This window comes from Amphibalanus amphitrite, unplaced genomic scaffold (assembly GCF_019059575.1).
Source record: "Amphibalanus amphitrite isolate SeventyFive unplaced genomic scaffold, NRLGWU_Aamphi_draft 000128F_arrow, whole genome shotgun sequence".
Taxonomy (NCBI): Eukaryota; Metazoa; Arthropoda; class Thecostraca; order Balanomorpha; family Balanidae; genus Amphibalanus; species Amphibalanus amphitrite.
In genome coordinates this window covers 341,752-368,587 of record NW_024881623.1, presented here as the reverse complement: position 1 = coordinate 368,587, position 26,836 = coordinate 341,752, and the positions used below count along the sequence as shown (strand labels likewise).

The window sequence follows — 26,836 nt, the reverse complement described above, 5'->3', positions numbered from 1 at the left end:
ATTTCCCAGACGTACTTCTGAAGGGTTTAACACAAATACGTTACGTATGCCGACCAGCCTCCTGTCTCATGAATGGTTTATCACCCATGCTAACGGCCTTTCTTCCGTTTGTCTGCAGGGTTTCATGAAGGAGTTCACCTCTCTGACGGCGCTGATCACGCACCACTCGGTGATGCCCGAGCTGCTGCCGTGCACGCTCTCCCTCAGCCGCTACAACCCCAACTTCGCGCGCTCCGAGTCGGCCCAGGACCTGGTCGAGCTCACCGACACAGACTCCGAGTACAACGGACTGAGCGAGCTCTCCCGTGCCACCGCCGACACCAGTGTGTGATGCCGCCGCCAGAGGCGCTAGCGTCTGCGCGACTGAGCGCAGGTGGCGCCACCAGCGCCGGGCTGTGGCCGAGCCGGCGGCTGGGCAGCGGGCTCTCGAGCTGCGCCGACAGGCTCGAAGCCTGCGCCTGTGATACTAACGCTAGTTGACAGTTGCCGAACTCGTGTAGATAAGCGGAAATGTGTTTATTATTTATTGGAAGTGTGGAGGCGGCCGCACTGCCGTTCTTTGATGACAACTGACGAGGGAGGAAATCGCACAGTCAGCGAGTATATGTCCTGTGCGGTCCACGCGTAATTGTGATGTGGCTCCTGAATAAACGTGACGTAATTAATTACACTTGCTTTAGACTAAGTAGTTAGTTGGGTAGCCGAGGTAGACGACGCGTTACACTTGATACAGGAATTTAACGGCAAATGTGGCGACTCGGGCTTTAAAAGTGTTCTCCGTATACGCACAAAACTGCGTTGAAACATCAAACGCATGCTAACAGACGTTATATAACTAACATCGATACTCAATACACGACTAGGAAAACCAGGTCATGAACATCAAAACGTTGCCAGGAAGCCCACGCTCTAAGACGAGCAAGTCGAGTAAGAAACAGAACCCTCAAGGCCTCCCAGACGTTCAAGGAACGAGCTCGCGTGTTTCTCCCGGTCTCCGGGAAATGAGCTCGGATGGCTGGCTCTAGCGACAAAGAACCTAGCCCTCGACCAGACCGCCTCTCCGTCGTGGCCCCTGGCGCCGGGTCAGTATCTCACTTCCCAAGATTCCCAATTCCTCCCCCGGTTTTAATTTCACTCACATTTTTCTACTAGTTTGCTTCCTCTTTTGGTCGATTACTTCAATCTTCTCATCCAATCAAACAGAGATGCAATAGCGTGTTTGTATTACCATCATATAGTCTCAATATACATCATTTACAATAGCAATAATACAGATTTGTTAACAAATGCAGCCATGGTTGGAATCTCCTGTATCACTGTCGCCGACTCGAAAACACAGAGTCAGACGGACGCGGAACGCAGAGGAAGACGAGAAAAAGACACTCCGTGGCGCGGGCGGCAAACGGCGCACCCGTGCCGTCAGGACTGTGATAGGCACAGAAGAAAGCGTAACAACATCGCGTAACGCCACAAATACGGCGGCCGGAAGGGTGTCAGTAGCCACCATCCGTTCATACATACGCACCGCAAACACGCACACACGCACATCACTGACACAGTGGCGCTAGCGCGGTGATCAGTGCAGCAGTGCGTGCGTCGCTTACAGGCAATGAGCAGCAGGTCATGAGCATCTCATCCTGCCGCTCTCGCACCATCCGTAGACATATCCATGGATGTCCACAGGCGTCCACAGACTCTCCACAGGCGTCCACATATACGCCCACAGACCGCCGGCAAGTTAAGTTTCCCCCGTCCGCCGAACCTACGATAAAATCGGCCGGGCTAACGTCCCGGCACTGGCACTGAGGCTAGTACACCTCGTTTGATCACTGCTTAGAAAGGGCCGCTTTGATTGACCCCAGCCGTGGCGACTGTGGTGGTAAAACACCACCGAAGACAGGTCATGAGCAGCTCATCTTGCCGCTCTCGCACCATCCTGACATTCCGTCTGGCAGGATGGCTTACAACAGCCACAGCTCAAGAGCAGTCTGCTCTCTAGCACCAATAGGGACGGCTCAGATCAAAAGACCCTGTCGACTGCCGTCCCTTTCACCACCGCTCCGGCGCGGCGCAGACACGGGAGCTGAGGCCCACAGCGGCGCTCCAGACCCTCTGCCATCATACCGGTCGTCATTAGGTATGACGGCCTGTCATACCGCCCTCATACGTCACCCTTCGTCTCTGACTCGGCTCAGGGTGAGTCGAAGACTTCAGTACGCAGCTCGAGCAGCGCCTCGACCACGCGGTTTTGACGCATCAGGTCAAGCGCCAGGTCAGGAGACTCCTGTTCGGCCCACATCAGCGTAGGACCGAATACGATGGCCAGATTGTGCGCGTGCATCCGGTTAAACTCTTGGAGTTCGGTCACCCTGTGCAGGTGGAGAAGTCAGAGAAAGGTCACAAACAGTCACATCGGGAAAGAGACACGAAACGGTCGCATGGGTAAGAGGGTTCGGACACTGGCAGGGGGATAAGTCTGAGAGTGGAATGGTGTACAAAGATCATGTGCTCGCATTATTTCACCACTTCCACTCAGTCAACTCACTCAGGTTCAGTAAATCAGGAACACGCTCAGTGTGTGCCCTCAACTGGAGTATCTACCCAGAACCTCAGGAGTCAGGGGTCATTGGCGCCATCGTCGGTACACCCTCAACTCCGTCAGTCTCCCACATAGTCAGGTGGGCCAGAAGCGTCCCCAGCGTATCTTTCTAGTTGAGGTTTTTTTGCCATTGGTCTACAGTGCAGGGATATTTCTATCTCGCACTCCTCTGAGATGCAAAGATAAGAATTTGTTATCTCTGCATCTCTCTGAGATGCAAAGATAAGGTCTCGAGGGTTCATAGCCAAAAATCAAGAGTTCAACTGATGATGGGTCAATAACCGAACGGCATTTTTAATGGCCGTTTATGTATGAAAGTTATGAAATAAAAACAAGCTACTCTAAATCTTCTTTTTTACATAGATGAGTACATTTAAATATAACATTTGATTAATTAAGAATAAACCTCAACATAGAAAGATATAGGATTCCTCATGGCTCACTCGTGGAAGATCGGATATCTTTTCCTCGCGTGTTACAGAAAAACCTCGCTCCTTCGTCGCTCGGTTTCTCAGTAACCCGCTTGGAAAAGATATCCTGATCTTCCACTCGGAGCCATGAAGAATCCTCTATATCCCAGTTGGGGATACAACTACCCTGCCTTGTCCCGGTGGGGGGTACAACTCCACTCGGTTTCTCACTTAGTCAGATGGGACAGTAGCGTCCCAAGTGTGTCGCAGTTGGGGATACACCCCCCCCCCCCACCCCCCACTCAGTGTGTCCCGGTAACCCCGGTTAGGGTGTAACTCCAGCCCCCAGGATCTCACCTATTCAGGTGGGCCAGCAGCGTCGCCAGCGTATCCCGATTCGGCGGCGGCAGGGCGACCACCATCCGTCGAAAGGCAGCCACCTGGTCGGGCTTGGCCGTCAGTCCAGCGGCCCGCAGAGCCTCCGGCAGCACAGCGAACGGGATCAGAGGCTCCTTCAGCTCGCGGAAGAACAGTTTGAGTGCGCCGGTGAGCACGTGAACGTCCTCCTCATCATAGAGCACCTGGTAGTTGTCCTGGTCCACCTGCAGGGGGCGGGGAGAAAGATCCAGGGTAAAATGGGTAGGAAGGACACACATTACACAGTCCACTACCAGACCAAAATGGCAGACGATAGTCCGAGAGGTTGCAAACACTGCAGTTTTGTTGAAAACGCCAACCGGGCCCAATGCATTCATGCAAGTCCTCCATATTAGTGAGCAAAACATGACAATCTCAACCATACATACAACTCAGTGAAAGTTTTCTCAGATCACAAAACCAAGTCAAAAGTTTGTCAAGCTTAGCCATATTGTAACCACACCAACTCTGACACCTCTTCAGCACCCACTGCACCTTCCCTCCCCTTCCCGTTCCGTCGTCGCTCCTCACCTCACAGCGTATGCGCTGCACCTGGCTCAGATTGCCCGAGGCCCGGTAAACTCCGTCCATCCGCAGGTGCTCCGGTTTAGCCTCAATGGCGGCGATACACTCTGTTACGAACCGAGGTACGGTGCTGTCTTCAACGGTACACAGGGCAGCCAGGTGGCCCCCGAACACCGGCTCATCTGTGGGAGGGGAGGAGAGGGTTAGAGAGAAGCCGATCGGAGACGGGGCGACATATGGAGGTTAATGAGAGAGGGGCAGGTTGTTTTTGGGACCTCTTATTTGTGGAGAAATGTGAGTAAAATGACGGGTAATGGTAGTGATTAATCCGACATCGATTTAGAAAACACAGAAAACGGATCAATGAGATGGACCAGTCATCTTACAGCATGTCATGAGTTAATCGGGATATAATCGGCATTACCAGATCACAAGAAAGCCACCGAAGCCGTAAAAAGATACAGCCCTTTCACCACATAAGTCCACAACACAGAGCCCACCACCGGAGCGGTGCAAAAGCTGCTTACCGTAGTAAACCATTCGCAAATGAGCAAACAAATGAAATAATGCAGAATAAATGCGTAAGGACTGAATATATATTATATACGAATACGAATACATGAACACGAAGACTGAACAGATAAGCAAGATAAGTCCTCTCGGCTCAATGGGTATCGAACTATACCTGTGCATAAAATCCCGCATCCTTGACAAGACTACTACAGGTACAATTCAGATATCTGAACGTAAATGGAACCGCAACCAAAACTGAAAAAAAACAAAGCCAGTGCCATCCCGCATGCCCAAAATTTAGTGTGCCCTGTGTATTGTGACATTTTCCGTACTTTGCGAAATCAAAATGAAGGCGTCATTGATCTATGATACCACCCCGAGCCTGGATCAGCTGGTCATGTGACGTCAAACGGTAGCAGTTGGGAGTGTCCACCGGTAACAGTTCCCCATGTTCAACGTCAGTGAATTAATTCGGGGGATGGGCCGGAAATAGAATATACGCAGCGTGAAACATTCATAAGTTGTGACGGTACCAAGCCGTCACTCAGGCGGACCCGGAAGTATGACTTTATGCCACACCATGTATAGCTTACACAAATAGCCGCATCAGGTTAAATAGCTCGCCGAAAAGCTTACACGAAATAGCCACAACGATTGAGCAGCTACCTCATCGAATAGCTCACACACATAGCGTCCTTCGCTGCTCGATAAAACACGGCGAAAACTGCACTCCACCAACTCAGTTCAGCCCCTGTACTTAGCGTGTTTGGCACAGCGGCTCCTATCACAGACCTACCTTTGAGAATGCCTCGGCTGACCAGCGAGTCTGCCGGCGGGCGGGCGCGGAAAAAGCGCCTCAGCCTATCTTTGATCGTGCTATTATCCCTGGAAAGGTCCTCCTGGCTCTCGGGTCCGGCTGTGACTGTAACACATGTTCACCCGGACGGCGGCAGGGGGTTAGTGGCGGCGGAGCAGCGCGGTGAGACCGGTTAGCAGCGAGGAGACATACAGACGAGGACAGTCAGACAGACAGACAGGCAGAGACGGTCAGACGGTCAGACGGAGACAGAGCAGCACAGAGCACGCCCCAAGCGTTATTTACAGTGGCGATTAGGTCAGTGACAGTCAGTGGCGGTTAGAATGTAGATGTAAGGCGTGAGCTCGGAGGACACCATCCAGCGTAAGGGGACAATTTGGATGAGCAGCACAGACAGAATTAGCTCAGCGTGTTTAGGGGTAGCAGGGACAGCGAAGGAGCGATGCAGCTGTGTGATGTGCGAGACAAGGCTGCTAAGTCTCGCACGGTGGGGGACGGCACTGCGGACACATTCGTATTTCCTCCTCGTCCGCCCCCCGTACGTCAGTTACGGAGGAGCGGGCCATGTTACGTTAGACATAGGTTACACGGGCTGACACCACGGGAAAGCATGCCACTTTGGGAGTACGAAGCTGGTTGGACAAAGTTCGCAGACGGAGGAGCCATGGCCAAAGTCGCGACCGATTAGGTCGGTCACGTCACTCCAGCCTGTTATAACTTAACTCTGTGATCAGTCCGCCTGACCGGATCGCTCCCAACTAAGCTGTGGCCCCACCATGGTCCCACCGAAGTCAGTTAACCCGCCAGGACAGCCGACATCCCACTGCATCAGGCGCCATCCCGCCGCAGCCAGTACCCAGCAGCACCACCCACTACCCACCGCACCCAGCCGTCTGATCCGCCGTACTCACAGCGCACAGAGCGGGAGCGCGTCAGCCGGTCGTCGGCCGTCACATGACGCGGCACGGGCAGCTGGTTGGTCGAGCACGGCACGCCGGCGATGGCGCGCTTGATGGCGTCGAACCAGTGGTTGGCCGTCAGGGCGTCATCGTCCTGCAGCAGCAGCTGGAGGGCGGGGCAGAGGGCCGGTGAGGGGAGGGGCGGGGCAGAGGGAGGGAGAGGGGAGGAGCGAGTGGGGACACGACGACCCGCGCTCACATGCGAGGTAGTCGGAAATGTAAAAGCGTTGTCAAGGAAAATGCATAATTTTGATAGCTGTAGATGATAACACTTCAACTAAGCTGCTTTATTTTCCTTCACCCCGCTTCTGGAATGACCTCCTTCCAATACAGCTAATCAATCAGATAAGTAAGATATCATCAATCAGTTAGAATCAGACGATTCATTCAAATCAGACATTCTTTTCTCGGAAAAGTTGACACTGCCCTGCCATCTGGCACTGAGTACCTGCACATGCCATCATCGTCCCCTTACCCTGAGGCCGGACACGGTGCGGATCTGGAAGACGTTTTTCCGTGACGAGGCCTCTCTCTCCCAGTCGACGAAGGCTCCGGCCAGGTCGACGTTCGTGTCCGGTCGAAGTCCGGCCTTACCCCAGTGTGGCGGCTGCAGGGGGGGGGGGGGGCAAATCAGACCAGTCACACACAGCAACACACCCGGTACAGCCCCGTTTTACCCCAGTGTGGCGGCTGCGAGAAAGAACACCATACCAGTCAGTAACACATTATTGCAAAGGAAGGCAACCTAAAGTAAAGACCGGTTTCAGGCCCCAAACCAATATGACTACTGCAGGCACACAAACAGTACATACGCAGCCACACAACTACAGTAGGAACACACTGTTACGTACAGAGTCAGCCATTACAGTGGAGAGCGGTTTCTAACCTTTACCCCAGCCTGAATGGCGAAGAGAGCACACAACAGTCCACACACAGCAGCAAACCACAACTGAACAGGATGCCGTGTTAAACACAATCGCCCAGACCGACAGCTGAAGTCACCACCACGCACGTACGTACACGTTACACATGGTAATCTATATAAAGTCGGTCCTCACGTCAGCCAATGACGCGAGTACATTCGGCAGCAGATTCTCCGACACGCAGGTAGAACAGTGGGTGGTACACATGCAGTAGTTGCAGAGTGAATATTGTGCAGATTGTATATGCCACACCACTCCACAAACATTAGGTATCGCTAGACACGAAAACCCCAACCCAAGACATCCATGTAGCTATCCACAATCCACAGAGCATGTGCTTCACGAACCACACTTTCGACATAAAGACCTTTTCACGAGATTTCATCTCAACCGACTCCGCCGCTAATGCAGTGTTGCTAAGAGAAAAAAGAAAACGAAAGAAAGAGAAAGAGGCAGATATAAAATTAAAGAAAAGTAAGAAAGTGAGAGAGTGCGAGAGAGAGAGAGAGGGAGAGAGAGAGAGAGAGAGAGAGAGAGAGAGAGAGAGAGAGAGAGAGAGAGAGAGAGAGAGAGAGAGAGAGAGAGAGAGAGAGAGAGAGAGAGAGAGAGAGAGAGAGAAATAAAGCGAGAGAAATAAAGCGAGAGAAATAAAGCGAGAGAAATAAAGCGAGAGAAATAATAAATAAAAGTAAAAGAGGGAAGGAGAGGGAGAGAGGAGGAAGAGAGTGAGAAGAGAGACCGATTCGGACTCACCATGCCTGCGTTACTGCGGGTGTCTTTGAAGAGGAACAGCGACCTGTCCGTCAGCACCACCCGGCACGGCGCCCAGCTCTTCCGCGCCCTCCACGACGTCTCCTTGGCCAGCCTGGTGTGATTCAGCGTTCCCTGAACGGGGCCAAACACACGGCGGACGCACCCACACGGCGTCAGCGGCCACAGAAGGCGATTAGAGGCGCAAACACTCAGCGCGGACGTCATAGACATACAGGATACGGGCGAGTGAGTCAGGCAGCGGCCGGACCAGGCGCCACCGATAGGGTAGGTATAATCGCAGGGCGGAAACGGGCCGGACAGGTTTGGGGATTGTCGAAATGCCGGGAGCTTTGTTGAAACAAATGCGTGTAGAAACGTGTCAAGTAAAGCCACACTGTTTACGGAAAACTCAGCAGGTATGGGGTATTACCTACGGAAAACAGTGGCAGTACAACGTAGTCACGGATACCGAGGCTTAGCTAAGGGTGACCCCTTTCCATCTATTTTGGTATAACTTGTCACTCCTGTCCTTCAGTCTTCCCTTCCCCCTAACAAGATACGGGGATTTCCCCCAACAACAGCCTACCACCCGGGTCCACGCCCGTCTCCCCCGGCTGGGTGTCCTCTCTCTCACCTGGTTCAGAATCGTGTGTGTCTGGTTGCCGGAGACGAGCTGCGGCGGCGGCGGCTCGGTGGTCGGAGCCGGGGGATACACCAGAGAGCGGCCGCGCTGTCCGCGGGCCACCTGTAGTACGGAGGGCACGCCGCCCACCGGCACCGGGCGAGGCGACACCGACTCCTGGAGAACAGATACCGACTGGAAAACGTCAGCCAACAGTCAACAGAGCAGGTCCATCCGCAGCATGACACTGCGATAGTTGGTCAACGCTCGGTTCTCAATGAATGCCGTTTGGCCCGTCCCTGGCTGTAAATCGTCCCGTCCCCGGCTGCAGTTCCGTCGGCACTCACCGTGTCCCTGGCCATCTGACTAGCTCCGTTCTCGGCCGACGGCAGCGTCCAGGTGGAGGAGTTGCTGCCCTCCTTGAAGAAGTACACGTGGTCGTCCTCGTTCTGGTTACTGTACCACTGTAAAAACGGAGCCGGCAGCATGCGGTCACTGCTCAGCCGATGCCAGTTGTGAGAGGCACACGGGAAAGCAAACGGCAAAAACGTCTTTATGCAAGCACATGTATGTAATCGAATTTAACCACGCCACAAATACATGTTAACTGAGATCACAAGCTACTGGAAAAATTGAATGACGTGCGTACACTCCAACATGCACCGAGAGGATAAAACAAAACACCACGCTATTTCTTCCAACATGCAATCTCCAGTACCCCGCTGTCCCACTGACATCCCGGTCCCTGTGTGAGCGCACCCTGGAGGCTGACTGAGCGGCAGACGGATGGCGATCTCCTCCGCCCGGCCAGCGCCCCAAAACGCCCAGCTCGCGTTCAAACTGCCCGATCCTGGCTCGCACGGATACGGCACCCGACCGGCCGGCCCCCAGACGCCAGCTGGGCGCCCGCTGCCGCCCCGAACCCGGAGACGAGTCCGGCTGCTCTACGGACTCCGGAGTGGTCTGGGAGCCGGAGGTCGGGCTGGGTCTGTCGCCCGAGGAAGGGTCTGCTTCAGTACGCGGCTCGGGCTGTCTGGCTCTGGCCGGCTCTGTGGTTTTAGCTGCTGGGGGCGGCTGGGCCGGCGCCTCACACAGCGGCGAATCGAGCGCCGTGTGGAACGAGTCGGCGTCGCTCGAGTCGCTGCCTGACGACCCGCCGCGCCGCCCGAGTCGTCTCAGCGGCAGCTCCAGCTCGGCCCTGGCCCGCTCCGGGCCGACAAAATGCACCAGGTCGGCACCGCTGCGCCGCCGCGGAGGCTCGACGCCGTCCTCAGAGCACCGGCGGAGCACGCCCTCCGGTCCGCTGTGCCTCTTCCCGACATGTTCCGCTTCGACAGAGCGCCAGAATAGCTCAGCCGGCTCGCTGAGACGCTTCACAGGCAGGCTGCACCGATTCTGGTGCTCCGTCATGGATTTGATCTTCCGCGTGCAGTCTGCGTCGTCAACCTTTATGCGAAAGGAATCGCTCCGATCACTGGATCTCAACAGAACAGCGTCCTCATCCTCCGCACCCCGGGTCTCCCTGGCGCAGTCGGCGCTGCCGGGCACGTCAGCCACGTCACTCGGCGTCAGCACGTCATCGGCACCGATGGAGCCCACGGAGCCGGCGCTGCGCGGCGAAGAGGCCCCGTCGACCACCGCACCGCGGTTCTGAATAGTCAGCAGAGACAGGTCCACGATGCGTGGGATGTGATCGCTGGTGAGCCGACGGCGACTGCGCAGCGCCACCGGGTTATCAGCCTCGTCTGACATGGTTCAGTTGAGAAGCGACTGAGGAGCGAACCGTTCACCGACCACTGCACAGTTCAACACAATCAAAGGAACTGACGGCTAACACCGCGAACACCACACTGCGCTGTCCGGATGTCACACCAGCCGGGTGGTGTCTGACACACCCTGCCTATCAGATACACGGCCTCAGCGTCCAGCACAGCCCGGAGAGTCCCTCGCGCGTCAGCCGCCAGTGACACTCCGCGCTCCTTCCGTGGCCGCGCAACGGCCGCCGGCGGCAGGAAACACGATAGCGCGACTGGCAGCGGCGTCAGACGGCTGACTACCCGGCGCAGCGCCGCGGGGGGAGTGCCGCCGCCGCGGGGAGCGCCGCCGACCCTCACCTGATCAGGAGACAGCTGCAGTTCCGACACACAGGCCAGCCGGCCCTCGGAGGCCGACCGGCGCACGGCACGGTGCCTTCGCACGCACACCGCACGCAACGTGACGTCATCGTCGCACATGACTGCCGTCCGCGCGCCGTCGCAGAGTGCGTCGCCGTCGTCAGCCGCGCCACTTCTCGTCGAGCGGCGGCCACGGGCGGCTCCAGGCGGGCTCCAGGCCGGTGTGTGGGGAGCGGACCGGTCGGGATTTGGCAGAGCGCCGCCACTGCTGCGCCGCAGTGCTATCGGCCCATTTCCCGGAAGGGCTGCGGGTGGAGGCCTTCCGGTGGGCTGACCGTGCGCCTGACGTGCCTCAGGAGGCGCCCAGAGCGCGGAGCGGCGGCGGACGGAGTCGGCGGCCGGCACCGGTGAGTCGATACGGCCTGAGTTCAGGGCCGAGTCGGAGCCAAGGTTCCGAGACTAAATAGACCAGACTCTGGAAAGGGCTATCAGCTCCAGCAGTCTGATAGGCAAAAGCAACTTTCATAATCTTATGACTTATTTTGCAGATGTTGCGCACCCACTTCAAGCAAGCGCCGCATGCGTCTGCTTTCAACTTTGCTGAACTGACTTAGAAATTGAGTAATGGTTGGGGATAGAGGTTTCTAGAACAGTAAATTTATATGGAGCCTATTTCCTCCGAAGCATTTCGTAGCCGGCGCTTTAATCATCACGGTTCGGCATTCTATGTAACCTTCGTAAGAAAAGAGAAATAAGAAGCGAGAAAGCTACGCTCGGTGATTGCCGACTAGGCATGTTCATCCATAGGTTTAAATATTGCTAGTAGGCCTAGAAAGTTTCCAAGTGTTTGCTGATCCCTTTTGATGATAAGCATCTTCCCGCCTTGCACAGTGAAAATTGTTGTCTGAATGCTTGCTGGTGCAAACAATGCAACCCAGTTGGGTTAACAACATCTGTTACCTTTCTTCAAATGCCAGGTATAGAGAATGACGTAATGGAGGACGAAGTAACAACCCAATAGATCAAGTCACCTCAGTAGGATTTGTGTGCAATGACTGTGTGCCGACTGCAGCAGAGCCATACAGTGCTGCCGCCAAGGACCAGCAGCGGACTGAAGTGCCACCAGATGTCACTTTTGTAAACCACAGTTCGCCCGGTAGACCTTCTCCCAGCACGTCCACTGTCCAGCCCTGATGGGCAACCTGTCTATCCCAGCACCAGCGTGATTGAGCTGTACCATCAAACACCTAGCCTGGAGGTTGAGCTGTCCCATCCAACTCTTACCCTAGTGGGTGAGCTGTCCCACCGAACACGTCCTACCCTGGTAATGGGGTTGGGAACTCGATTTTTTAAGAATGCATGAAAATGATCAAACTATTTTCACAGAATTTATGGTGCATACCATTGCCTCATAAAATCAATAAGCTGAGAGAAATGGGGGAAGAAAGATAGGAAACTTGTTTTGAAAAGTTCTTGAAAAAAGATGCTCTTGATGCTGTTACGTCACATGTCACCTTCTGCGGTTGACAAATAATGGCGCATCTGGCGCACCACAGATTACATGTTATTATCAATGGGTGAAAGATGTTGTTTGCTTCACTCTGCCATTCGCGCTGTTTTTAACTTTAAATTATGCTAAAACATTTACGGATGAAATGTTCAGTGTCAAAAATTGATGTGTCTGCCGTGTACTATATTCCCACTTAACATGAGCGCGTGATAAACATTTTATGTACCTCGAATTTTCAAATGGTAAAGATGATGAATCGGAGGATGCTGAAAAGCAAAAGCTCATTCCAATATTTGGACTACTTTACGATTAAAATGTTTACATTCCTGTCATCTTATTGATCATTTATTTGTTCTTTTTTATGAAAATAACTTAAGGCGTTGAGAACCGAGGCAATTTCTATCTACCGTGCCTTAACTTACCAGCAACAGCAATCTATCTACGCCCTACGGTGGCAAGGGAGACTGTGAAAGAAGCGTAAGATGGATTCTTAACAATTCTTTTGTGATATACTGAAGGGCAAAGTGCAGAGAAGAGCGTAAAAGTCCTGTTTTGTGCCAGGCTGTTGCAGTAGCACTTATGAAACTCCGAAAACGATCTTCGTTCATGTCCCGAACAACATTACCCTGTGAGGAGATCATCGTCTGCAATAGCAGGAAGAGCTGATGCAAGTACTTTGATATCCACTATCAAGTCGGTGCTATTGTTGTAATGATCACTGTGAGGTGAGATATTTTGTGCAAGGGCTGAGTGTAATGCCCAGGAAATGACCTCCATTCGCCCCCTGACCGGTCAGGGTTATAAAATTTGAGTGGATGGCGGTCCGTTTGGGGTTCAGATGTCAATTGTATTTTGTTACTGTCAAACAATACATGTTATGCTGGCAGCGAATGTGTGTAACGTCGTTTTTGGAGAACTGTAACGGCAGAGTGCTTGCTGGTCTCATCGTAAGTATTGTAAGTGTTGTAAGCAAAAGCATTGTCAATATTGTAAGTATTGTGAGCATTGATGTATGGTAGATATCACCTCACACGATCTCGGCTCAGATAACCCTCTCCGGTGTCCCTGTCAGTAAATGGCACCTGGATCATTACAGATTAAGATAAGATAATTTGTCATAATTCTTAAAGAATTGGGTGGTTTTGACTCGTTTACTCGAGGTGCAGGTCGCATTTCAATACTTTTCCATAGGCTTGCAATGTAAAGGTCACGACTCTGACCTAACCTCAGGTCACAGATCAAAAATTATGAGATATACAAACGACACATACTGCAGGTACTGTTTTGAAGACTTGATGAGAGGAAATAACTTCGTGAAAAACTCAAGCTCTGACGTGTTTGCAAACTTTCTGAGGTGGGGTCAACAAACCCGCTCTGGTTACCTGACCTGACCTGACCCGGCATTTTTTTTTTTTTTGCTGAGATGTGCGCAATGAGCATTTAGGAAAAGTCACCAAATATGAGCTGAATGTCTCGCGGCGTTTGGCAAGTGTACAAGAAAATCCTGAAAGGTCTCCCCGTCCGAAATAGGGTTAATGTGTATATGAAGAGTTGCAGATGCCAAACATACCCAGATCTAAGACTGCAGTTCCCAGCGCCGCTGCAACGTTTTTAAAACAAACGTACATAGGACATACAAACATGTTTATTTGCACCTGTTTTGGATAATAGCAACTCATGGCGCCATCACCCGCGATAACTGTTAGGATTTGAGATATATTTTTATTTAGGTCATTAGTTTGGCTGTAATGTTTATTAATATTAGTTGGGCGGAGTTTGGTAGTTTTTTATTTAACTTGTGGTATGTTGTGCTGATTGCAGGTTGTTCAAACCTTTCAAATGTAAGGACCTTATTGAACTCAACCCTACCCCTACACTACCCTAGGGACTGGACGCTTTCCAGGCCCACAAGCATCACGACGCCGAGATGGAATGTAGCCGAGAAATCACCCTCGCTATCTGCTCTAGAGCTAATCGTGTGGGGCGGCGTGTGGGGCGCCGCTTAGCCTATGGGGGTGCACTTCTAGTCGATGGGGGACGGGGGTGCACCTGCACCCCTTTCATATGGAAAGTTACTTCCCTGATTACAGCTCCCCGTATTGCACCTAATCAGGGAACGGCCAGCAAACGAAGGAACTATTTCTGGATGACAGGCGAATAACCGCTCACGCAAGGAGCGGAGCTCCGCCCCGTCCAAAGTGGCCAACAAAGCAGAGACAGAGGCAGCATCACATCTTCCATCAAAGAACTGGTTTCTGGCTTGGAAGATGAGCTCCATCTTTGCATCCGAGTCGGTGCTGTCAGGAATCAGCTGGTCTAATGGAGTGAGAGTAGTGAGACGACTAGCTATTGTATCAGAGCTGCCTGGTCTTCGTAGCATTTGCACCGATTCTTCTCGATCGGACTCTGAATTCTGTCCCTCCTGCGTATTACTTGAGGCATTGCTATGTAGCTAAGTCTTTGGCAGAGTTTCATTATCCATGCTTTGCAAACAGTGCCATAACAACGCAGTTAATTAATCACCAAGCTTCTTTGTAAGTTCCAATACAGTTGAATCGCACGCGATTTGAGTGCAAAAATCAAGAAAAGTGCCAACTTGTTCCCGTAAAATATTTTGAATATTGACCTAAAAAAATGAGTAATTTCCAGATAAAATAACAGCGAAATCAGTTTTCGCTTGCCAATAAAACTCACAGATATTGAAGCTCCATTATTAAAGGAACATTTTAGTATATGCCATTCTTGATAAAACTTCTTAGCCACGCAATACCAGCGCAAAATAAAGAGACACTGAAAACACGACCAATCACTCCGCTTTACCATAGGAAAATACATAGAAAATGTATGTCTCAACTGCGCCAAATATACAGACAGTTATATACCTACATGTGACGTCATGATTAGCCCGACCAATCAGAAGCAAGTTGTTTTCAGCCACAAATAATTAATTTCTGAACTAACTAGGCATTTTTTTAACAAAGTGACTTTAAATTAAATCATTAAAAATTCTGAGCTTTTTTATTTTCCCAAAACATACAGAGCATGCAGATAGGTCCCAACCCTATTAAGCTGTCCCTTATGGCACCTACCCTGGTAGATAAGCAGTGTCCGCTCCTAACACTTACCCTGGTAGGCGAACTATCCCGCACGTAGCAGAGTTCTCCGGTTGAGTCGACGCGTCGTCTCCAGCCGGGCGGCAGCGGTACCAGCGGTACATCCACCTCCAGTACCGGGGTACCGGCCTCGGCAGTGGGGCGGGACGGGTCGCTGACAGACTTGTCCGGGCTGGTGGCCGGCTGCAGACACAGGGCGATGGATCGGTTAGAGGACTGAACAGGGAGCTGGAGGATGGAGATAGTTGACCCAGTTTAGTCTCCAGAAGGTCAAGCAAGTCCACTGTTCAGTAATTTAGTAGACCAGTCATATTAGAGCTGGATCTTAAAACTTAATTTTATATCAAATTAATTTGATTAATTTGATATTAAAAACTTAAATTAATTTAATTTGCTGGTCTGCCTCGGACAATCACAAGCACAATAAGCGCAATAAAATGCACGCGTCCTTGTCGTGACTCACGTATCATGAGCGCACTAATCAATTAATCATAAACATGAAGTGGTTGTGATTAAATTCCCGCGCAGCACTGCAGGTATTTATTGTGATCCCATTGTGCGATAGCCGATAAAAAGCCTCTACCACATAAGACGGAATCCATTACATACATTCGTACACATTCATATAAAAACTTTTTAGCACATAGGCCAATCAGAAGCAAATATCGTTAAACGATATAGCTACGCACACCAAACAGTGTTCTTTCACAGGAACCCTGCACAGGGAACTCATTAGAAAACAAATTCAATGACCCTGACTTGAAGTTCACACGTCCACACAAATTATACATATACACTCCCGTTTCACCCTTCCCTATGCGATATATTGACAACTAAAATTCCATTAAAATAGCATGTGGAGTGTGGACTTGTCACCAATATATTGTTAGCCCACACCATTCACCCCACTTTCTATTTGTTTTGTTGGGTTAGGCCCTTTCGGTCTGACGAGACCATTTCAGAGCCGGAAGGATGATAGGAATTAGGGGGGGGGGGGCGGGGATTGGTTTGGGCGAGCACCCTGGTGAGTCGCCGGGGCTGAGCCCGTCCCAAAGGACAGACCCACCAGCCTCCCCAAGCACTCACCGCACCCGGCCACGGGCGTGATCTTACGGGCATTCCCGCATGGGATTACGTTACCCATCCAGCCCGGTACAGGGGGTGGAGGTATGGAGAAGAAGGATTTCACTTTCCTGAGGATGGTAACGACGGATCGGTGACCACCCCGCTATCGATCCAACCACCACCCCTCACCCCAGCGGGACGTACCGACTTGACGTTTCGTCTGGGCGGCTTCCAGGTGCTGCTCTGCGTGTCGACGTTGTAGTAGTACTTTCTGCCGTGGTGCAGGTACTCGCCCCAGCCGTCGTGTAGACTGCGGATCGGCGTCTCGAGTATGTGCGGTACCGGCGGCGGCTGGCGCGACTGAGGAGGGGATATCTGTCGACACGCGGGGGGGGGGGCTATCAGTGCAACAGCCGGGAGGGGCTTCGATAGCGGAACAAGTACGATCGATGCAGGTCAATTGGGCATTCATTGATATTTGAATGGACGATAAGAACTTTGTGATTCAATGGACTGGCATCAAATACTTGCCATTCCATTGGTTATTTCGTCCTCTCTGTACAGGTGTTTGGTACCTGCCATTTCGTGGTCGATGGGGAGTTTTACGGGAACACCAAATCACGGCAGGTGACACTCAATAACTCATCAAAAATGACTGGGATAGCATTTTGACGACTTATTGTAAGGTCAGCCCAGAGGCACCTGTCTAGATTGAGAAAGGTCACGACAAAATATGGTCAATATTTTCTTGACTACATCTCAACTATGTGAGCCGTGTGCTATGGACAAGAGATAGGTACTACTTCTCATCTCTCAGCTCTGTGAGCCGGGTGATACGGATAGGTTGGGGAGTCTTACCTCTGTGAGCCGGGTGCTACGGATAGGTTGGGGAGTCTCACCTCCGTGAGCCGTGTGCGCGGCAGCGGCACGGGCAGGTGATCCGCCGAGCGACTCAGTCCGGATCGCGGCATCAGCGGGTTGGCAAAGTAGAGCGCCGCCTTCATCTGATCGAGCCGCTCCCAGGAGCCGCTCTCCGACTCGGACCCCGCCGGCTCCGAGTCCGACCAGTCGCCGTCGTCAGGAGTGGTCGGCAGACCGTCGGCGGCCGGCTGCAGTCGCAGCTGGAGCGTCTTGGGCGGCACGGGCGGCCGCGGCGGGCCGTCCACGCGCGGCGGCTCCACCTGACGACCGGCGGTCGGCCGTCGCGCGCGCTCCGCCTCGCGGTCCGGCGGCCGCCGCAGCCGCTCGGCCGTCCGCTTGAAGCTGGCGTTGTGGCCGGCCAGGTCGATGCGCGCCGAGCGCAGGTTGGAGAAGGTGCTGAACGACTGCAGTGTGCGGTCGTAGGAGGTCTGCCGGTGGAGGCCCGGGGGTGACTCGGCGCCGTCCGCGGAGGGTAGTACGTCCGGACGGGGGCCGCGCTCGGCCCGCTCCGCAGCCACTGCCTGCTCCACCGGCCCGGCGACGGTCCGTGTCAGCTCCACAGACGCAGACTTCATTATAACACCGCTGATGGGAGCGGACCTGTCGCCACTGGTCACAGTCTCCCGCTCCAGGGTGGTGGGACGTTTCTGAGCGGCCGGCGGCGGCGCGGGCCGGCCGTCCTGCTGTCTGGGGCCGCTCCTGTCCCAGAAGTCAGCCGTCGGCCGGCTCCTGGACGGCGCTCCATCCGACGAGCGGCGTTCCTCTGAGCGGCGGGAGCGGCTGATCAGCTTCAGCACCTCCTGCTTGAACCGGCCGTGTTCCCGTTTGGGTCCGGCGGCCTCCGTGATACTCCCCGCCGGCTGTCTGGGTGCCGTGACCTCGACACTGTCCACGGGAACCCGGCGAGCCCCCGCGCTCTCTATACTGACTCTCCTCTGTCCTGAACCCTCCGCGCTCTCCCCGGCGACTCGATACGAGTCAGAACCGGCCGCAGCGCCGCCAGAGACCCGCGCCGACGGGTTGGCACTGGCTCCAGTCACACGTCCTGAGTCTGTGCTTTGAGGTGGCTCCGTGACAGCCCGGTTAGCTTTACTAGAACTATCTACACTAGGTGCCTCGATTCGCCTCGGCGCTGGCCGCCTCACTCGCTCTTCGGTAGCTCGCTGCCTAGATTCGGGCCGCACTGATTCTAAATTCGCCCTACTAGCTCCCGCACTGTCCGCACTCACTGCAGCTGCCCTCACTGGCTCTAAGCCATCGACACCTCCCGTTGAGGTTCGCCTCTGTCCAACGTCACTCCCACTCTCCCCCGCCGGCCGCGGCGCCACACCGCTCACACCCGTCCTTCCATCGCTCGCAGACGAGTCGGCAGCATCCCGTACCGACGCGGCTGGCACCGCCGTCACAGGGACAGGCACGGGCGGCGGCGGCGGCTTGTTGACGGCCGACGGTAGTGCCGGCCGCCGCTCAGCCCCTTCCACCGTGGGTCTCGGGGTGGGTACCGGCCGTTCGGCAGGCCGCGGCGGCCGGGGGTCCGTGCCGACACCCGGCTCTGCTCTGACTCCAATCACAGTCTTAGGTCCGGGCCCAGGTTCAGTCACCGCCGCAACGGATGGCACAGTCACAGCAGAGGTATCGGGTGCGGTCGCCGTCGCAGCCACCCTCTCGGCTTTCACCGCGGCTGTTGTCTCAGTCACAGATTCCGTCACAGTCCCTACCGCACTACCAGCTACAGCAGCGGTTGCAGCAACCGCTTCAGCGCTCGGCTCAGCGCTCGGCACAGCATCTTGTTCAGCTCCAGCTCTGCTCCTGTCCGCTGCCGCAGCAGCCGAGGCCTTCTTATCTGGTCGCTTGTCCGGCGGTGCCCTGTGTCTACCGTCTAGACTGGCGGTGCTGGTGGCGGCGGCCGGCGCCGGCGCCGCCTCCGGCCTCACCAGCTCCCAGGTTCGGCTACGCTCGTCCACCGACCAGGATTTTCTGCGCGCCCACAGGTCCTTGGAGATGCGCGGCCGGCGGTGTCGAGACGGCGGCAGCCGCGGCGTGGCGCCCCGGCCGGGGGTTGTGTCAGCCTGTCCACCGGCCGCCGCATGCAGCTCGGTGGCCTGCGGCGTCCCACCGGGCGCCGGCCGACTGACCGGGGCCGGCGGAGAGTCGTCGAGCGTTTCCACGCTGGAGGAGCCGGCGGCTGCGTCCTCCAGGGAGTTGCAGCGCCGCCGGCCGGGCGTCTCGTCACCGGGCGCGTCATCCTCGCAGCTAATGTGACGCTCGGCGTCAGTGATAGACAGCGGAGCCCTGCCGGACGTCAGCAGCACGTCATAGCGTCTTACGGGCGAGTGGAGGGTGGCAATCGGCGTCAGATAGTGAGTCACTCGATACTCAGACATTTAGTTAAACAAATAGACAATCTGACGAGTAAATTAACGTAATGTTCCGACTGGCCCAAAGCTGAAGAGACAGCAACCAGTCACGAAGACGCGACTAATGTAACAGGACATAGCACACAGATAAGTGTCATGATTGCACAGACTGGGCTGACATTGCATTCGCCTGGTGGGTTGTTGGGTTTATTGACACTTACCAGTCAACCGAATCCTGGCAGCGAAAAGAAATGTGCAAAAGGGTAATTCGAGTGGGAATAGATTGACACTGAGATTCTCCTCCGCTATTCGCATCACTTTTACACAGCTAATGAAAATGAGAGTGCATGCAACTAACAAGCGGTAGTCATACTTGCTCACAATGGGTTCAAACATCGGTAAAGGACCAACACCTCGGCAAAAAGAGTTAGAAAAATACTTCCTGGAACTTGACAGGGCGATCTATACGAGGACATGAATATCACTGATCAAGGACCACCACCAATGTCATCACGTCCCACCTTACGAATTGGTTTAGAGTTCCTGCCACCAAAACAGCAAACTGGCAAGGCCAACCAATACCTACTATGACCTACTACTACCAGTATAACGCCTTTTGGGGCGACTAACGGAGCGAGCGAGAGGGTGGGCCTTGCACGTGCGAAATTTCGAGGGGGTACCTCCAACTGACTTGTGCACGGCACCTTACTAACCGGTCTCTAGCGATGTGCCAAATTTGAGCACAATCGGCCCAGCCGCTCTCGAGATCTGGAAGCGGCACCCTGCACGTGCGCACGTGCAAAATGGGTCCCAACTGACTTGTGCACGGCACCCTACTAACTGGTCTTTAACCGTGTACCAAATTTGAGCGCCATCGGTCCAGCCGTTCTCGAGATCTGGAAACGACCCCTGCACGTGCGCACGTGCAGTAGCACCCCAACTCTGGCACATGGATATGCAGTGCCTAGTGGGTGCCTACCTACATGCCAACTCTCAGCGCAATCGGCCAAGTAGTTACCGAGATATTGCAACAATAACCAAACTGACACCTCTTCGTTTTGCACGTGGCAGGTGCATACATAAGGGGTCACCCATATGCATCGGGAATAGTCCAATACTTGGTAGAAGGAATGAAGCTACCCTACAAAAATTACCGCGTGTAAATCGGCCAAGTGGTTGCTGAGATATAAGCCTCGCAAAAGCGTCCGCACGGCCGGCCGGCCGGCCGGCCGGCCGCTCATACTCAGAAATTTCCGTTAATCTAAGGAAAGACTTCGCTCGCTTCGCTCGCTCCGTAATGACCATGACCTGAGTAGCAATGACTGTATTTTCTTTCCGTCGCCATTTTCTCACCTCCTGCTGTCACGGGCATTGCGTTTGACCGGTTTAACTTTGGGCGGCAGCTGAGGCCGCGGTCGGGGCTGGACCTTCAGATACTGAGTGGGCGCATAGAACGGCTTCCTCTCGCCGCTCCTTATCACCTGTAACACGGGTCTGATGTCAGTGGTCTGATTTTAGAGACACTCAAACATAGCTGATCATCTGTCAGGCAAGCCCGACGTCAACGTTTCGATTTCCGTCAACCGGAATCAGGTAAGGAAAAAGGCGAGAACGCTTCTAACGCTGACGATCACGCAGCCCCCACTCAGCTGTAAAAGGATTAGTATGGGACAGTTGATATTGATGGCCGCACTCCCTAACCAACCCAACCATTCCTCCCTCATGTCTAGAGGCCCCCCCCCTCCCCCTCTTACTCAAAACCACGCCCATACAACCTGTGCCAAACAGCACAGCGGCAACCCGTGTATCTCGGGACAGTTCGCCGTAGTAAGCTCTAACCAGGGGCTCTAGCGTTCACGGTAGAGTTGCAGGAATTAGCGCCACCCGCCCGCCGGCTTTACCGGGAGCGTCGCAACGGGACGTGACAGGCTAATCTGGCGTGTTTACTAAATCTGATCATCTGCAGGCCTCTCAGGCCGTGTATGATTCAGCTAACTGACGGAAGGGGAGTTCAGTTAGCTCACAGGAAGGTGTGCGGTCAAATAAAACTGGCCCGATAGCGGCCGCAGGCGAAGCGAGATATCTACGGAATCTATAAAGCAGTGGATTATTAGCGAGGAATTACAACTAAAATAAGCCATGGACATTGGACACCACACAGAGCAGTGCAAGAGGAAACCAGTCCATTTTATCTTATGTGTTGCCCGAGTCCCTACAACTCTTTCGTCATCATATTGAGGAAAATTAGAGGAAATACCTGCTTGAAAGAGTACAATAATAACCTCACTGAAATACCAGAGCATTGATACTAAAGCTTAGGCAACTTCACATCTGGACTGTTGTATGATGAACTGTCATCATATCTTGAGATACATACCAGTATATGAAAGGGGGGGGGGCAAATGAGCGAAGCAACAAAGAAAACCAAGCACAGATCATTCTAGTGCCCACTTGTAAAAAGCAAAACAATCAAGTGGTGCAGCTAATATCTTGCAGTTCAGGTTTGGTGATTTACCTGCCACCAGTCGCTATTGGTCTGCTGTATGACCAGAAACTCTTCATCCTTGTGCATGTGCACGCGCTGGCCATCGCTGGAGTGGTACTCGAAGTCGAACAGGACCGTCACCACCAGGTCTCTGTCCATCGACGGTGCCTGTACGGTCACACAGACGGGCACGGTTAGTACTGACAGGTGGACAGTCAGTCCAGACAGGTATGGAGACATCCATCGGCCATACACAGAGAGGCAGCTTAGATACTGCCAGAACACAGCTACGAGACAGCCACTGCAAGACATTTACCCCGAGACAGCTGCCACGAACAGACAATTAACATGAGAGAGCTAACACGAGACAAATCTGCAAAAAGCATGAGAAAGCTTCTGTAAGCTGATGATCTGCCATCACAAGTAGCCATCCTCCAAGATAACTATGAGAAGTGCTTTGATAAGCATTTCCCTCTAACTTTGATCACAGCTTGCAGAGTGTGAGGAATAGCCATGCATACTCACATGGTCCTTGTGAACAGTTGTATGTAGCCAATTAAACTGAAATTTAATCATGGGAACACAATATTTACAGGATTGGAGATGCAAGATAGTGGATCTCTGCAGGCCAGATAGCCACCAATCCAAAGTCTCAAATATTCGCACAACATCACAGCAATCAGGTGATCAGTGTACATATATTAACCATTTAAAAACATATTCAGTCTATTCATTTCACAAGCAGATTGTATGAACACATGATTACCATGTGTCCTTCCACAAGGACATGCACCAGTGGCTCAACTCAAGTTACAGGTGTCGATTACTGTCATCGAAAACAGCATTAGTCTGTAGCACAAACAAGGGACAAGTATGCAAACTTTGAGAAAGATGATAATGCATACCACCCATAAATTCAGCACACCCAGCATGTCTTGGACTGATATAGCACAATACAACACCGTATTTCTTTGTTTGTGTGGCAAATGTGGGGCTATAAATGTTTATCACTTGAACCGATGAAGGAACGCCTCCGAAATATATTCAAGTGATTTTTTTGTAACTTTTGGCAATTTTTAGAATTTTGAACAGAAGGTTATTCCATTAAATATATTACATATAAAGCTGTTCACCAGAGTGCTTCGTCATTTGATTAGGTACCTTATTTCTTCATTTAAATTCAGAAAAATTAAATGTGTTCAATGTTTTGCTCAATAACCTAGACACAGAGACAATGCATTGGACCTAAGTCCAGAAGTGTGCTTCCTGAATAAGCCAGGAAGTGCCAACAACTAGCCATCCATATGATGCTGTCATGCAGTTCACTTCTGATATGGAATTACACTAAGTTCAAAGTTGTCTTGTAATGGCACCTAAGTAATTTCTTAACTTGCACTTGATATTTGATTGCTAAGCTTAACTTTCCATGTAAAAACTATACATTTAAATCAATTCATAACTTGGGTCTAGGGATGAACAGCCTCAACAGAAAAAATCAACTGCTTCAATAGGATTAGCAGGCTTATAAAATGTTCCCACAATACTGGTTTCAATGCTTCAAAGTTTGTTTGTGACAACAAATACATTTCTGGCATGCTTTTTTTTGTTGTTGTAAAGGTGCTTTGTAGCACTTGTTTTTGATGGTTGAGACTAATGGACTATAGAATGCATCAACAGTTTTGATACCTACCTTACAAATTGTCCGGTACCTTCCTTTCAGTAAAAATAAAGCAACAGATTCATTACAACAGTCAATATATTCTCGATGAAGCTGGGCACGGTGTGAGACACCAGCTGGTATGCTAGGCACAAAGTTCTGGAGATGCTAAGGGCTGATCTTTGCCTCACATCCTCTTGACTGCCTTTTCGACTGCTGTCCTGGGCACTGATCAGTGATCGGTCACAGTTTTTTATCAGCAGGCTGCTAGCATGCTGCTATTTCTTGGCTCCTCATTGGTCAAATTCACGTGATCTATTCATTTAACCAATGAGAGGCCAAGAAGTGGCAGCAATAACTCCCTTATATGGGAAAACCTACAGCATGCTGACAAAAAAAAAAAAACAGTGACCGAACAGAGCTCTGGTTTGCTGGGAGCTTTGTCTGGTTAAGCTCCTGTTTCAGAATTGAAGGAACCAACTGTGCGCATCTGTTAAGTGTTAGATAAGTGCATTGTAGAAAGTTATGATGCCAATCAGATCAGCACAAAGCCACAAACTAACTACAATGAAAACGTTTGGCTGTGTCCAGTGTTAGACTCTTCAATCCATTTCATGATATTAAAAATACAATGTGCAACAATAAAAACAGCCTTCATTTTGCTTGTAAGCAAATCCTGATGTTACAAGACAGTAGGCGGAACTATGGTCATGAGTACCCAAATATAGGAACGTTCCCATTTTTGGGAACGGAGTTCCCAAATATGGGAACGGGCGTTCCCATTTATGAGAACGGAAGGCAATTTTTCGGCCGTTCGCCCACTAAAACTCAAAAGTGCATCACGTCTCAAAAAAGTGCACGCTGATTTAAGTATCTACTAAATCTCCATAAAGTTATCTTTAATCTGACCGTGGAACAAGGAAATTGACCGTGGAATGATATTTTTAATGATTTTTTAAAAATGACAGAATGGTGGAAATATGGGTTATACGACATTTAACATGCAATTTTAAGGAAAATGAAGCATTTTTTACATTTTGAGGTCAAGTATAATAATTTTCGCCTGGTTATGAAGTTTCATTCTAGCGACACCAGATGCTGACATATGCAAGCGAACACGCGGACAGTCCCGAGGTAATATTGTTGACTTTTGGTGTCGGGGCGATCGACCGCGTGAAACGTCAGTGATTTTACCGAACTACTGTTGTAAACTCAGTTTCAGTGGTTTAAAATCATTCAGCTGTATTTTATCAGCCCTGAAAGACATATTTTATTTGGATGCTAGCTGTTTAGCGTTGTTTTATAAGCAGCGTCATGAGCGTGGTTTTTGTCTTCGGCGTTTCTAAGCATGATCGTTTGGGGGGAATTTCTCTGATATAGGTCGCTCTGTGTGGCTTATTTATAATTTTTATGCTGATTTCGATCATTCCTCGTGCCCATCCTACCAGGCCTTTTGCCACTTACACTCATTAAGAAAGGAAAAAACTAGATTTTCATTGGGACTAGGTGTTTTGAGGGTGTAACATATTAAGCGTTCCCATTTTTGGATACTTCTTGTGCTCGTCAACTCTCGGTGATTAGCAGACAGGTGCTTGACATGTCTCCACCCTCGGCACGGACGGTGGATATAGGTATGGAAGACCTTGTTGAACATCGCTGAGCGTTGTGGATTACGTAATCCTGCAGAGGGGGGCGTGCCCGCTGCGAGATCGACGGGAATAAAAGCGCAGAAGACCGGGTGAAACATGCAACGGTCTTGCCGGAAAGGTCATCTGATGATTGTTGCGTTAACAATAATTTGCGGCGTTGGACGTGATGCTTGTTAATGAAAAGAGCCCCTGAAAGGCGTCGGTGAAATCGTTCCCAATTTTGGGTACGCCGTTCCCATAATAAGGAACGCTTGCAGCGCCAGTGTACGAGAGCGTTCCCAAATTTGGGCTCGCGGCCCGGGTGATGGACTGCTTTAGAAATAGGGGAACGATTTGAAACTACGATGGGCCTTACAATATCAAACTCTTTCCCAACAATATTGAGACAACTATCAGGCGGTTCACGATCGTTTTATATTTTTTGGACGTCATTTAACGGTTCTTTTTCTTGTTTTAAATAATGCCTACATGGCGTTCCCATATTTGGGTTTATCGTTCCCAATTATGGGAACGAAAATGCGTTCCCGAAAATGGGTACGCTTGACCATAGTTCCGCCTACTGAAGAAGGCTCATTCAAAACTGAAACTCATTCGAAGAAAAGGCTAACAAATGGCCTATAGGTACCAATATTAACTACTCCCAAAGCTCAAAAAATAAAAATAAAACAAGTCAAAAACACAAAACTAGACAAATTGACACCAGAAAAGAACTGAAAATGAATAAAATGACCAGACATCCATACTGAACGAGCCAGTGAAACCTACTTTGACTTTGACTTGTTCACCATGTTGATGGACAGCAAGAGGGAATAAAGGCCCGAGTTCGATGTCCAAGGTACGAAGAGAATTACCTTCTGTTAGCTGCCCACTTGAATTCATGGGATAACAAGTCCCAAGTCAATTTATTTTGACCTATCTATCCAACATAACACACATCTCGCCCCCAACTCGGGACGCCGGTGAAAACAGGGCGCCGGAGGGCATATTAGTCACGTGACATTTGGAACTGCTCCCGCTCCAAGGGCCTTCTATATGCCAAACGTCACGTGTAAATTTCACGAACCTTGATCAAATCGCCACAGGCGCCCTGAGGGCTGTTCACGGGCCCTGTGTGCGGTCGGACCGCACACAGCCTCCAAGCTCCGCCCACTGCGTCCCTACGTCAGCCTTCCGTCACCGCACACAGCGATCGCTGTGGCCGGTCGGGACTGGCCACAGCGGACCGTCCACCGCACGCAGCCGTGACGTCAGAACCGCCTACCCATCCCCTACCCCCACGCCTGCTGGACGCACCGCACACAGCGCACGCAGCAGTGTGCGGTGCCCGTGAACACCCCTCTGTTTTCACCGTCGTCCCCAACTCGCCCCTCTCTCTCTCTCTCGCCAGTCTTCCGCCTTGGCGCGCCATAATTGTAGACCGCCAACAG

The 26,836-nt window shown here is 51.9% G+C and overlaps 2 protein-coding genes across 5 annotated transcripts in view; one reads left to right on the top strand and one right to left on the bottom strand.

Moving 5' to 3' along the window:
• The window catches only part of LOC122381811, a 79,578-nt gene extending 78,913 nt beyond the window's left edge, over nucleotides 1-665 (top strand). Inside the window, exon 11 of the mRNA XM_043366485.1 lies at nucleotides 119-665. Within this exon, the coding sequence (XP_043222420.1) occupies nucleotides 119-331 (213 nt within the window). The 3' untranslated portion in view covers nucleotides 332-665. The remainder of the gene's footprint in view (nucleotides 1-118) is intronic.
• A 541-nt stretch (nucleotides 666-1,206) lies between these two features.
• Nucleotides 1,207-26,487, bottom strand: LOC122381809 (rho GTPase-activating protein 27-like). 4 transcript variants are annotated; one of them, XM_043366482.1, is made up of 15 exons: nucleotides 26,261-26,487; nucleotides 22,134-22,271; nucleotides 20,972-21,099; nucleotides 17,240-19,553; nucleotides 16,545-16,715; nucleotides 15,288-15,458; nucleotides 8,886-9,002; nucleotides 8,551-8,715; nucleotides 7,917-8,048; nucleotides 6,716-6,847; nucleotides 6,193-6,346; nucleotides 5,261-5,386; nucleotides 3,958-4,133; nucleotides 3,367-3,611; nucleotides 1,207-2,369 (listed from the first exon to the last, which is right to left on the bottom strand). In XM_043366482.1, exons 2-15 carry the CDS (start codon nucleotides 22,260-22,262, stop codon nucleotides 2,192-2,194), a joined length of 4,338 nt encoding a protein of 1,445 aa, XP_043222417.1. In that variant the 5' UTR covers nucleotides 22,263-22,271; nucleotides 26,261-26,487; the 3' UTR covers nucleotides 1,207-2,191. The 4 variants fall into 4 exon arrangements, with proteins under 4 accessions (XP_043222417.1, XP_043222416.1, XP_043222418.1 ...); XM_043366481.1 differs by having other exon boundaries at nucleotides 8,551-8,733; nucleotides 26,261-26,364; XM_043366483.1 differs by lacking the exon at nucleotides 5,261-5,386 and having other exon boundaries at nucleotides 8,551-8,733; nucleotides 26,261-26,364.
• Between the last annotated feature and the right edge of the window lie 349 nt (nucleotides 26,488-26,836).

What these genes read in the sequence shown, in the direction of transcription:
- LOC122381809 (XM_043366481.1), bottom strand. Translation starts at nt 22,262, where the DNA reads ATGGACAGAGACCTGGTGGTGACGGTCCTGTTCGACTTCGAGTACCAC. An exon ending in AATGCCCGTGACAGCAGGAG is followed by an intron (nt 19,554 to 20,971) that starts GTGAGAAAATGG and finishes GACGTCCGGCAG; the next exon opens with GGCTCCGCTGTCTATCACTG. An exon ending in GCGCTCCCGCTCTGTGCGCT is followed by an intron (nt 5,387 to 6,192) that starts GTGAGTACGGCG and finishes CATGTGTTACAG; the next exon opens with TCACAGCCGGACCCGAGAGC.